This window comes from Leuciscus leuciscus (assembly GCF_965113295.1).
Source record: "Leuciscus leuciscus genome assembly, chromosome: 4".
Classification (NCBI taxonomy): Eukaryota; Metazoa; Chordata; class Actinopteri; order Cypriniformes; family Leuciscidae; genus Leuciscus; species Leuciscus leuciscus.
The window spans coordinates 54,999,923-55,012,960 of NC_138728.1; the positions used below are offsets into that span (position 1 = coordinate 54,999,923).

The 13,038-nt window shown below is 41.3% G+C and overlaps 1 protein-coding gene and 1 long non-coding RNA gene across 13 annotated transcripts in view; one reads left to right on the forward strand and one right to left on the reverse strand.

The window, feature by feature from the left end:
* LOC309497139 overlaps positions 1 to 13,038 on the reverse strand; it is a 549,185-nt gene that overhangs the window by 302,673 nt on the left and 233,474 nt on the right. The window contains exons 2-3 of one of the 2 annotated variants that reach the window (XR_014205412.1): positions 6,013 to 7,927; positions 55 to 3,374 (exon numbers count right to left, since the gene is read on the reverse strand). This is a non-coding gene — a long non-coding RNA (uncharacterized lncRNA). Of the gene's footprint in view, positions 1 to 54; positions 7,928 to 13,038 lie in introns of both variants that reach the window. The other variant, XR_014205413.1, reaches the window with a different exon arrangement.
* LOC309497115 (NACHT, LRR and PYD domains-containing protein 3-like) overlaps positions 1 to 13,038 on the forward strand; it is a 202,138-nt gene that overhangs the window by 179,518 nt on the left and 9,582 nt on the right. For all 11 annotated transcript variants that reach the window (XM_082167321.1, XM_082167327.1, XM_082167322.1 and 8 more), the window contains one exon: positions 12,005 to 12,051. In XM_082167321.1, coding sequence (XP_082023447.1) covers positions 12,005 to 12,051 — 47 coding nt within the window. The remainder of the gene's footprint in view (positions 1 to 12,004; positions 12,052 to 13,038) is intronic.

A 13,038-nucleotide genomic window follows, 5' to 3' on the forward strand; every position in this document is an offset into this window, starting at 1 on the left:
CTAGCTCACTCTCGAGACCAGGTTTGCGAACACAGGGACCTTGTGCTCCGGCACCTAGCTCGTGTGGGCCTTCGGGTCAACTGGGAGAAGAGCAAACTCTGCCCCGTGCAGAGGATCTCTTTTCTCGGTATGGAGATCGACTCGGTCGCCATGTGCGCGCAGCTTACGAGCGAGCGCGCGTAGTCACTGCTGACTTGTCTTCGCCAATTCAAGGGCAAGAATGCGGTTCCACTGAAACTATTTCAGAGGCTCCTGGGGCATATGGCATCCGCAGCCGCAGTAACGCCGCTCGGATTGCTTCATATGAGACCGCTTCAGCTTTGGCTTCACGATCGAGTCCCGAGGTGGGCATGGCAACACGGCACGCTCCGAGTCCCAGTGACTCCGACCTGCCGTCAGACCTTCACCCCGTGGTCGAACCTCAATTTTCTACGGGCTAGAGTGCCCTTAGAACGAGCTTCCAGGCATGTTGTTGTCTCCACAGATGCCTCCACCACGGGCTGGGGTGCCATGTGCAATGGACATGCTGCTGCAGGTTCCTGGACAGGTCCTCAGCGCCTTTTGCATGTCAATTGCCTCGAGTTGCTGGCCGTACGCCTTGCCCTGCACCGCTTCCGAGCGTTGCTCAAGGGTCAACACGTACTAGTCCGATCAGACAATACCGCCACAGTAGCGTACATCAACCATCAAGGTGGTCTACGCTCCCGCCGTATGTCGCAACTCGCCCGCCACCTCCTCATATGGAGTCAGAAGCATCTGAGGTCGCTTCGAGCCATTTATATCCCGGGACACCTGAACCAGGCGGCCGACGAGCTGTCTCGAGTTCGGCCTCTCGCTGGAGAATGGCGACTCCATCCCCAGTCGGTCCAGCTGATTTGGGATCAGTTCGGAGACGCACAGGTAGATCTGTTTGCCTCCCACGACTCGTCCCACTGCGACCTGTTTTATTCCCTGACCGAGGGCACGCTCGGCACGGATGCACTGGCGCACAGCTGGCCGCGGGGTCTACGCAAGTATGCGTTTCCCCCAGTGAGCCTCCTTGCGCAGACTTTGCGCAAGATCAGGGAGGACGAGGAGCAGGTAATATTGGTTGCCCCGTATTGGCACAACCGCACCTGGTTCCCAGAACTAGTTCTCCTCGCGACAGCACCTCCCTGGCCAATTCCTCTGAGGAAGGACCTGCTTTCTCAGGGACGGGGCACCCTTTGGCACCCTCGTCCCGATCTTGGAACCTCCACGTGTGGTTCCTGGACGGGAGGAGGTAGGTTTGAGTACCCTACCACCAGCGGTGGTGGCTACCATCACTTCCGCTAGAGCATCGTCCACGAGACATGCCTATGCGTTGAAGTGGAACCTCTTCGTCAACTGGTGTTCTTCTAAACAGCAAGAACCCACGAAATGCCCGATCAGTGTCGTGCTTTCCTTCCTGCAAGAAGGGTTGGAGCGAAGGCTGTCTCCCTCCACCCTGAAAGTGTATGTTGCCGCTATTGCCGCACATCACGATGCAGTTGAAGGTAAGTCTCTGGGGAAGCACGACCTGATCATCAGGTTCCTGAGAGGAGCGAGGAGACTAAATCCTCCTCGCTCTCCTCTCGTTCCCTCTTGGGACCTCTCAGTGGTTCTAACTGCCCTGCAGAGTGCTCCCTTTGAGCCTCTGCAATCAGTGGAGCTTAAGTTCCTGTCTATGAAGACAGCGCTCCTGGTTGCATTGGCCTCCATCAAGAGGGTAGGGGACCTGCAGGCATTCTCGGTTGACGAAGCGTGCCTGGAATTCGGGCCGGCTATCTCTCACGTGATCCTGAGACCCCGGCCTGGATATGTGCCCAAGGTTCCCACCACACCCTTTCGAGACCAGGTGGTGAACCTGCAAGCGCTGCCCTTGGAGGAGGCAGACCCAGCCTTGGCACTGCTCTGTCCAGTACGCGCCCTCCGTGCTTACGTAGACAGAACGCAGTCTTAGGCCGCTAAGACGACACCATTCCCTCTACACAGACTTTAAACGCGAACCTGTGAGAAACGCTGATGGCGTTCACATGCACATTTAGAATGGGTTCTATAGTTATGTGCGTTAGAATATACGCAGGTTTGGAATTCCCTACAAGCCAAGCCTAAACAAAGTACTTGTCTTTCCTTATAAATTTTGATAAAGAATTTAATTTAATTTTGTTGCTTTGGGGTAGGAACGTGAAACTAATTTTCCCGACAACGCCTTATCTGTATAGTGGTAGAGGGATCCTCCATAGGGAGAGACTAGTTGGCACTTCAGCACTGCGTTGACATCGGGTCCAGGCGAAGGTCCTTCGTCAGATCTGGATACGGCCTGGATCCGGCGGACTGCGGTAAACCTCGGTATAAGCAGAGAGACTAATATTAACGTAAACGCCATTCTTCTTATGATGTAAAGAGTACATCAGGATTCATGGGAAGTGTTTCCCGGTTCCGGCTGAACTAATCTATGCAGCCTAATATGGAATTATAGAAGTCTATAATGTGTTATGTGTATGCTAGGTCAAAGAGATGTGTTTTTAGTCTAGCTTTGAACTGACAGAGTGTGTCTGCTTCCCGGACAATGTTAGGAAGAATGTTCCAGAGTTTTGGTGCTAAATAGGAAAAGGATCTACCGCCAGCAGTCGATTTTGATATTCTAGGTATTATCAACTGGCCGGAATTTTGAGATCGCAATAGACGTGAAGGACTATAATGCGTTAAGAGCTCGCTCAAGTACTGCGGAGCTAAACCATTTAGTGCTTTGTAAGTAATCAGCAATATTTTAAAATTTATACGATGTTTAATAGGCAGCCAGTGCAGTGTTGACAGAACCGGGCTAATATGGTCATACTTCCTGGTTCTGGTAAGAACTCGAGCTGCTGCGTTTTGAACTAGCTGTAATTTGTTTATTAAGCGTGCAGGGCAACCACCCAGTAGAGCATTACAATAATCTAGCCTTGATGTCATGAACGCATGAACTAATTGTTCCGCATTTGTCAATGAGAGCATATGGCGTAATTTAGATATATTTTTAAGATGGAAAAATGCGGTTTTACAGATACTAGACACGTGACTTTCAAATGAAAGATTGGTATCAAAGAGCACACCCAGGTTCCTAACCGACGACGAAGACTTAACAGGGCAGCCATCAAGTGTTAGACAGTATTCTAGGTTATTACGTGAGGAAGTTTTTTGTCCAATAATTAGAATCTCTGTTTTTTCAGAATTTAGTAGTAGGAAATTACTAGTCATCCAATTTTTTATATTAGCTATGCATTCCGTTAATTTTGTGAATTGGTAAGTTTCGTCTGGGCGTGAAGAAATATAGAGCTGAGTATCGTCAGCATAACAGTGAAAATTGATTCCATGCTTCCTAATGATATCTCCTAATGGTAGCATGTACAGAGTGAACAGCAGCGGTCCTAGTACTGAGCCTTGTGGTACGCCATACTGAACTTGTGATCGATGAGACATCTCTTAATTTACTGCTACAAACTGATAACGGTCAGATAAGTATGATTTAACCCTCTGGAGTCTGAGGGGTTTTCTGGGCCCTGGAGGTGTTCTGACATGCTCTGACATTTGTTGTTTTTTCAGTTATTTATAAACATGTTAATGGCAAAGGTGTAAATTCACTCTATAAAGCACAAACAGGGCTACCATCATATCTGATCAACATGCTTGTAAATCTTTGTGTTTTTTAGAGAATAATGTTTATGCGTGGTTATTTGAAAAAATAAAAATGAAAGTTGCTGAAATAAAACCACATAACATATAGTAAATATGTGTCCACAAGACTTTTGACAAATGGATGTTGTTGCCTAGGATTTTTTCTTCAAAATGATGTGAAAATCATCCTGCCTAATCGTTCTCATAAAACAATACATTGATTTAAACGTTGTAAAACAGTTTTTTTGTCAGAAGAGGTTTATGCATGGGAGTGGTAATGGCTATAAATATTAATGAGATTCAGACCAGGGGTGTGACATAGACACCCCCCCAATGACTAATGGCCCATCGCAGCCTGAACAAAAGAAGTAGAGGAGGTTTTGTTTTTCAATCTGTTTTATTGTAATTCCTCTATGTGGAGGAACATAATGTTCTAAATTTGCTCTAAGCAAATCAAATGTGACCAAAAAAAAAAAAAAATAATCAGTCTGTTATAAACAAAGCAATTGTGAGCGATAAACAAAAGTAACTTGTACAATCCGACCCCCCAAACATGAAAAGAGCTGAAAGAAGTTAAAGAGAAAACAAATAACGCACACTATAACCTTATAAACAATAATATGTTATAAATTATATGCGACTTTTAATACTGTAGGGCAGTAGCCTACTATTCCCGGAAGCAACCTCCGAGTGGCCCAGCCCATGGTCCCGTGTCGTCAAAAACGTTACGTAAATTCGAAATAGTGCGCGCAGAAGCACATGCGCAAAACCATTTTGTAAAATGATAAATGAATTATTTTTATTTTATCATATATCATTTTGAAAAAAAGGACATTTTACAAACCTACGTTTTGCGCATGTGCTTCTGCACGCACTTTTTCAGTCAGAACACAGCAATCAGAGGAGGACGCGCTGAGGAATTTGTGACTGTTTCACCTGTTCAACCACATCAAAGTTTCGTAATAGTAAGTCCGTGCTTTTTCTCTTTTTTTCTTTCTCTTATGTGCTGAAGGGCCGCTGTGCCTTAGTGAAACGGTGTTTGTACGTGAAGAGCTCTTTTCCAAAACGCCATAAACCTAAAAAGCTGTCTCAAAGATCCAGCAAAAATAATGATTATGAATATGTAAAATATTGCAATAAGACATTTTAATTGTTTATTAACTTCTGGCAAAGATGAAGTTGACGATAGGCTATTGACTCGCGATCTTCGCAGTAGGCTAGTGAACGCACCAGAGAAATGCACATTTATTAGGCTACATAGTTTTTTTGTTTTGGATGGTTTTGTTTAGAACCAGCTTTCTGTAAATATATTTCACATTTTTAGACCTGCGAGGCGAGGCTACGGTCTGGTTCATGATGATCTCCAGTTCAAGCACCTTATGTTGTGATTGCTAGCCTTTTTACTTTTTATGTATTAAATCCAGGAAATTTGTTAATGAAAATAATATTAAAATTAAGATACAATTAAAACAAAACGAAATTCGTTTTAAAGAATGGATTTGTGCTTTCTGTTTTGAAGTCTCTGTGAAAGTTTGAAAGTCTTTTAGTGCTGCTTCAGAGCGCTCGCGTCCATAATGGAGAACTGTCACGTAATATTGTTTTTTCCTCATAAATGCGAACATGTGTCAACTAATGCAAGTAAATTTAAAAAGACTTACCCGAAATATTATCCACGGCTGGATCAAGTCGCTCAACGTTCGTCGCTCAAAATACAAACGTTCGTCGTCAGAGTCCTGCTCTTCTTCTGAGCAAAATTTGAACTCGTGTCATCTTCCAACAGCGCAGGAAAGTGAATAAATGAAACTTGCTGGTTTTAAGGCATTTCAGGGGGCGTTTACCTTATTTTGCATAGATCACCTCAGCTCATTATCTTATGAATAGCGCGCTCTGCGAGTGGGTGTGAACTCATTACCGATAATTAGGTGAGACGGGAGAAACTGTACTTCTCTTTAGTTTCTTACAGATTACATTGCAGGAGAATATTTGTTTTGAATGTGAATTGTTTTATTTAAAAGTAGAAATTTAAAGCTTTCTTTAGACGCATGTTTCATGGTTGTGTGATAAGTATTAGCTGAGTTTCAGTTCATTTTCCAGACTTGTTTCAGAAAGATTTTTGCGGAGACAGAGTGAGCTGAAAGCGCACCCTGTTTATTTTATTTATTTAAAAATAAAAAAAAGGTTTTGATGTTAATGTGAGTGTACACAAAAAAAAGAAGACCCTCTATAGTTTATAATCATGTATTTATTTTATTAATATGACCGTAAATGACGGACTTTTTTAAGTTTATGTTGCTGCTATGTGAAAAAAATCCAGCAAAACGCGGGGGCGCGTTTGCCGACCTCAGAGGGTTAAACCATGCTAGTGCAATTCCACTAATCCCAACATAGTTTTCGAGTCTATTTAAAAGAATGTTGTGGTCAATGGTGTCAAACGCAGCACTAAGATCGAGTAACACTAATAGAGAGATACAACCACGATCGGATGATAAGAGCAAATCATTTGTGACTCTAATGAGAGCAGTCTCAGTACTATGGTATGGTCTAAATCCAGACTGAAAATCCTCGCAGATATAATTTCTTTCTAAAAAGGAACATAGTTGTGAAGATACTGCCTTTTCTAGTATCTTTGACAGAAAAGGTAGATTCGAGATCGGCCAGTAATTGACTAATTCTGTAGGATCAAGTTGCGTTTTTTTAACAAGCGGTTTAATCATAGCCAGCTTAAAGGTTTTCGGTACATATCCTAATGATAAAGATGAATTAATGATATTAAGAAGAGGATCTATGACCTCTGGAAGCATCTCTTTCAGTAGCTTAGTCGGTATAGGGTCTAACATACATGTTGTTGATTTAGATGATTTAACGAGTTTAGTAAATTCTTCCTCTCCTATAGCAACGAATGAATCAAATTTTTCCTCAGGGAGACTACAATGCACTGCCTGATGCGATACTGTAGTGGACGGTTGCATAGTTATAATTTTTTTCCCTGATATTATCAATCTTGTTAGTAAAGAAGTTCATAAAGTCATTACTGCTGTGCTGCTTAGAAACTTCTGGGGTTGAAGATTTATTTTTTATTAGTTTAGCCACTGTTTCAAATAAATACCTAGGATTATTTTTATTTTCTTCTAATAGGGTTGAAAAATAAGCAGATCCTAGCAGCTTTTAAAGCCTCTCTGTAAGTAATTGAGCTCTCCTTCCATGAAATGCGAAATACCTCTAGTTTTGATTTCTTCCAGTTGCGCTCCATTTTTCTGGCTGCTCTCTTAAGGGCCTGAGTGTGCTCGTTGTACCACGGCGTTGGACTATTTTCTTTAATCTTCTTTAAGCGCAAGGGAGCAACTGTGTCTAAAGTGCTGGAAAAGAGAGAGTTAAAAGTTTGTGTCACAATATCTAGTTCTTCTAAGCTATCTCTGGGATGCTAAGATAATGAAACTGATCAGGAAGATTATTGATAAAGTAATCTTTAGTGGCAGAAGTGATAGGTCTAACATATTTGTAACACGGAGTCGGCTTTGCAGCCTTGGCTAAATTAAGTTTACACGAGACTAGATAATGATCTGAGATGTCATCGCTCTGCTGCAGAATTTCAACAGCATCAACATTTATTCCGTGTGATAATATTAGATCTAGAGTATGATTACGACAATGAGTAGGTCCTGACACGTGTTGTCTAACTCCAATAGAGTTCAGAATGTCTTTAAATGCCATCGCCAATGCGTCTTTTTTGTTATCCACATGTATATTAAAATCACCAACAATTAGGACTTTATCTGCAGCCAATACTAACTCTGATAGAAAATCAGCAAATTCTTTGATAAAGTCTGTATGGTGCCCTGGTGGCCTGTATACAGTAGCCAGCACAAATGTTAAACGTGATTTATCATTTACACTAGATAGTGTTACATTTAGCCACAACACTTCAAAAGAATTATATTTAAAACAAGTCTGAGCAGAAATTCTGAAAATATTACTATAAATTACAGCAACACCTCCCCCTTTGCCCTTCAGACGAGGTTCATGTTTATAACAGTAATCTTGCGGGGTGGACTCATTTAAAGTAATATAATTGTCTGGTTTTAGCCAGGTTTCTGTCAAACACAGCACATCTAGATTATAATCTGTAATCATATCATTAACAATAAGTGCTTTTGAAGTAAGGGATCGAATATTCAGCAACCCAAGCTTTATCATTTGTTCATTCGTATTATGTCTGTTTTTTATTTGTTGAACATCAATTAAATTTTTACCCTTGAATGGGTTTAGGAGTCTCTATATGATATCTAGGTGAAAGAGGCTCTATGTGGTGGGATTTATCTGACCTTGGTGAGGTGAGACAGCTAGCAGATGGTCGGTTTAGCCAGTCTGTCTGCTTCCTGACCTGAGCCCCAGATTGTCATGTTTGAGCTCTAAGACTATGAGCCATATTACTAGAGAGAAGAGCAGCACCATCCCAGGAGGGATGAATACCATCTCTTTTCAACAGGTCAGGTTTGCCCCAAAAACTTTTCCAATTGTCTATGAATTCTATATTATTAAGCGGACACCACTTAGACAGCCAGCGATTCAGTGAACACAATCTACTAACTATCTCATCACTCCTGCGAACAGGAAGGGGGCCAGAGCAAATTACAGTGCCTGACATCGTACTTGCAAGTTCACACACCTCTTTAATGTTAATTTTTGTGATCTCCGACTGGCGGAGTTTAACATCATTAGTGCCGATGTGAATAATAATCTTAGAGAATTTACGATTAGCATTAGCCAGCACTTTTAAATTTGCTTTGATGTCAGGCGCTCTGGCTCCCGGCAAACATGTGACTATGGTCGCTGGTGTCTCTATTTTCACGTTCCGTGTGATCGAATCACCAATTACTAGGGCACAATCAACAGAATTCTCAGTGGGTGTTTCACTGAGTGGGGAGAATCTGTTTGATGTTGTAATCGGAACGGAAGAGCGGTGTTTTGTCCCGCGACTACAGCGTCTCACCGTCACCCAGTTGCCCTGCTGCACGGGCTCTACTTCAGCCGGAACCGTGTTATGTACAGAGGTCACTAAGCTAGTCGCATCCAAAGCAGTATCTAAAGCCCTTGCACTCTTACAATTAACCTCGATTAAAGTTTGGATGCGTGTTTCTAGTTCTGAAATCTTCTCCGCCAGCCTAACTATCTCCCTGCATTTATCACATGTAAAACCTGTGCTGGCAGAGAAGGCTATGCTATACATGTTACATGAGGTGCAGGTGACAATAAGAGGAGATGACATGACTCACCGTGTCTGTTGACTGATACTCACCACAGGTTTTTGATGAACTTGTAAAAGGCGCGAGAGAAAAATAAATAAATAAAGAGCGCACAGAAGACGTGAGCGCGCTAGAGAATAAATAAATAAATAAATAAATAAAGAGCGCACGGAAGACGCGAGCGCGCTAGAGAGTAAATAAATAAATAAAGAGCGCACCGAAGACGCGAGCGCGCTAGAGAGTAAATAAGTAAATAAAGAGTGCACAAATGGCACGATGTTGATTAAGTTATATTTAGCAGTATAGATAACAAGAAATGATAATAAATAATGATTAAAACAGAAAGATATGAATCTTACAGACGCAAACTAATGCAACGCAGCAGCAAGGTAGACAGGAGCAATCGATCAGAGGCCGATCACGATTTGTAAAGGTAGAACCAGGTAGAACCAGGTAAAACTTTTCTGACAATTCTGAAAAGGATACAAATATTCCTTTATCATAAAGACTTATCGATGGTACTGGGATCCGTAGAAGACCAGTCACAAAAAAACTGGATCAGAACATGATGGTAGAAAAGATAAATGGTTTACTATAGGAGCCAGAGCAGATGGTCTGATTAACCCAATATGCTTCCTAAATTGAACCCATATTTTTGGTAAAGCGAGGTCCCCTTTGGACTTTGGGAGTTCGAGTACAATTTTCCTAATCTGTGCACACTTGCCACCCCACAAAAAAAGTGTGACAAAAGTAGAGTGACAAAAACATTTTTGTTAATGAGAATGGGTATAAGCTGGAAGAGATATAAAAATTTGCGTAAAATTGTCCTTTTAACCAAGTTAATACGGCCAATTAACAAGGTAGGAAGAGAGGACCACTTATCTATACCCGCCTTCTAAACATCAATTAAAGAATTAAAACATGTTCTAGAGATATCTTTGTGATCTTAGTGATGAATACGCCTTGATATCTTAATCCTTCTTGAGACCACTTTAAAAGTATGTTGGGAAAGTGGGAAAGGGAAAGTATGTTGGGAAAGTGGGAAAGGGAAAGTATGTTGGGAAAGTGGGAAAGGAAAGGTATGTTGGGAAAGTGTCTCAGCTGCTAAATTGACAGGGAACAATTAGCTCTTTTGAAGATTTAATTTGTGACCAGAGTTTGCCAAATGATACAAAAATCTCGAGGATTGGTGGTAACGATGAAATTGGGTTAGCTATATATAAAAGAAGGTCGTCTGCATAAAGGGACTGTTTATAAGAGGTATAACCAGGTAATGCCCTCAAACTTTTCCTCACTTCACAACCAAATAGCCAAAGCAAATAATAGAGGCGGAAGGGGGCAACCTTGGCGTGTGCCTCAATGAAGAGGAAAGGCTTTAGAAAGTGTTGCATTGGTTTGCACAGATGCTACAGGGGAGGAGTATAGTAATCAAATCCATGATATAAAATTGGAGCTGAAACCAAATTTATTTAAAATAAATAAATAAATACTCCCACTCTACCCTGTCGAATGCCTTCTCAGCATCAATGATGGTATTAAAAAATCTTGAATTGGGGCGAAAACAGAGGAGAAAGTCTATAAAATACGATGGTAAAGGCATCAGGGCAGGGAGATTTGAATTGAAATTAATTGCCTCTTATATTTCTGTGGTAGACATAGGCCTGCCCAAATCATTTGTGGAGCCATCGTCGACGCAGGAGAATTTTAGTTGATCAGAAGTGCTTGTGCCATTCCACATTCTTGAGTTACATTCTGAGGAATAAGGATTAGAATAGTATTTAGAAAGAAATCAAATTAATTTCCTCCGGGTCGGAAACTAATGCAAATGATTTGCCAGCTTTTTCACACAAAAAAAAAATACTGTCTAGCACTAATTGCTTTTCAACTTTGTGAGTTAGAAGTAAGTTATACTCTGAATTAAATTGGAGGTCTAGATTAGAACGTTGGTCAGATATTTCTGCCATCGATCGACTCGGGCGCACCGATTATCCTGAAGTTGTTCCGTCTGCTCCGGCCCTCTAGATCTGCAGTCTTGGCTTTAAGCTTTGCGTTGCTCTCCATTAAGGCTGCGAGGGAGGTTTCTAGACGTTCAACATGCTCATCTAGCGACTCTGCATGGATGGTACTCCAGCGTGGTAAGTCGCTGTCCATGATCAGATACTGTGGCTTGCTCACAGTCAAGTTATACTTCTAATGTTGAAATTGCAGCCTTGAACTCGGCTGCCAAGGCCGCTCTATGCTCTTCCAACAGCTCTGTTAGTGCTGCCATGTTCACTTCGTTTGGTGTAACGGGCGCCTCGGCTATCATGTTCGCTTGGATGTTTTCTAACACAACTGAAAAGCTACAGGATATTTCTCAGTAATGAGGGAGTAACGTCGCTGTTCTTTAACCCTCTGGGGTCTGAGGTGTTTTCTGGGCCCTGGAGAATAAAATAGACTTATGATCGGAGAGCAGAACATCTGAGAACACAATATCAGTGACATCGAGCCCATAAGATAGTACAAGATCCAACGTGTGGCCCTGAATATGAGTAGAGTCGTTGATCCTCTGTGATAGATCTAAAGCATCTATTAGACTAAGAAACTCCTGCGACAAGGAATTTGACAGACAGCAAACATGAATATTAATATGATGAGCAGAAACATGCAAACATCTAATAAACACACTCACTCACAGCCCAAAAACACACATCCCTATCACACACACACACACACACACACACACACATATATAATGTTAAATTTCTAAGTTCAGTCGTTACATGATTTCTCTATTATACTTTTTTATTATTATTATTGATTTATTTTTATTTTATTATTGATTTATGTTATTATTATATTATATTATATTTTTGCTTTATCTACCCTTGAATATATATAATATTATTATTATTTTACTGTACATAGATGTACATGTTGTTTTAATGCTTTGGCAATACAAAATGTAATTGTCATGCCAGTAAAGTTTTCTGAATTGAATATAATTTAATTGAGAGAGAGAGATTGTGTGAGTGTGTTTGTGTGTGAGTGAGTGAGTGTGTGGAGTGTATCGGTTTGTGTGTGTTTGGTTGTGTACTTACTGATTAACTGTGTGTGTTTTGTAGTGTGGATCATGGAGGAGAGATCAGGATTACAGCAGGACTACACAAATGTACGTCTACACGCACACACTCTCACTCTCTCTCTCTCTCTATGATTCAGACTATGATTTTGACTACTAACCAAAAGTCCAAATCATAGTCTCTGCTGCACCAAATTAACTGATATAAATACTAGTGTAGAACATTGCATAGAAACTGTGTCTATTCCTCGTTTAGTGCGATCAAATAATAAATCCACTGCAGGATCTAGGAAAAATCTAATTGTTATTAAAACAGAAAATGTTGCTATTAGTAAACAAAAACAATTTCTAAAGCTAGGTCTTCTAAACATTAGATCACTCACACCTAAGGCAGTTATTGTAAATGAAATAGTCACAGATAATAGCTTCGATGTACTTTGCCTTACTGAAACCTGGCTTAAACCAAATGATTATTTCGGTCTAAATGTGTCACAGTGTCTGGTTTATGTTCCTTGGGTCACCACTAGATGTCCTCCTTCCCCACGGTGTCCATCACACTCTTGAACTACATCCCCCATGATCCTTGTCTTTTCATTGCACTCAGCTGTCCCTTATCACTGATCATTGCACCCAGCCTGTTCCCCATTAGCATTGTCAATTCCCTGTGTATATAACCCTGTCTGTTTTAGTATGTGTCACGGAGTCCTTGTATTTTATCTCACCACTTCTGTTCCCTGGTTTATGTTTCTTGTTCTTTGGATGGATTTGATGACGACTTATGCCTGGACTGGATTATGCTTTTGGAATTCCCCATTAAATACTAAACTGCATTTGGATCTTTCTCGTTCCTTCGTGTGTGGTTCGTGACAAAATGAGTCTACTCCATCAGGATACTCCTATAAGCATGAGCCCCGTCTGATTGGTCGTGGCGGCGGTATTGCAACAATCTATAGAGATTTTCTTAGTGTTACTCAGAAAACGTGTTATAAGTTTATTTCATTTGAAGTACTTGTACTAAATGTTACGCTCTTAGATGATAGAAAAACATCCCTATTATCTCTAGCCTTGGCTACCGTA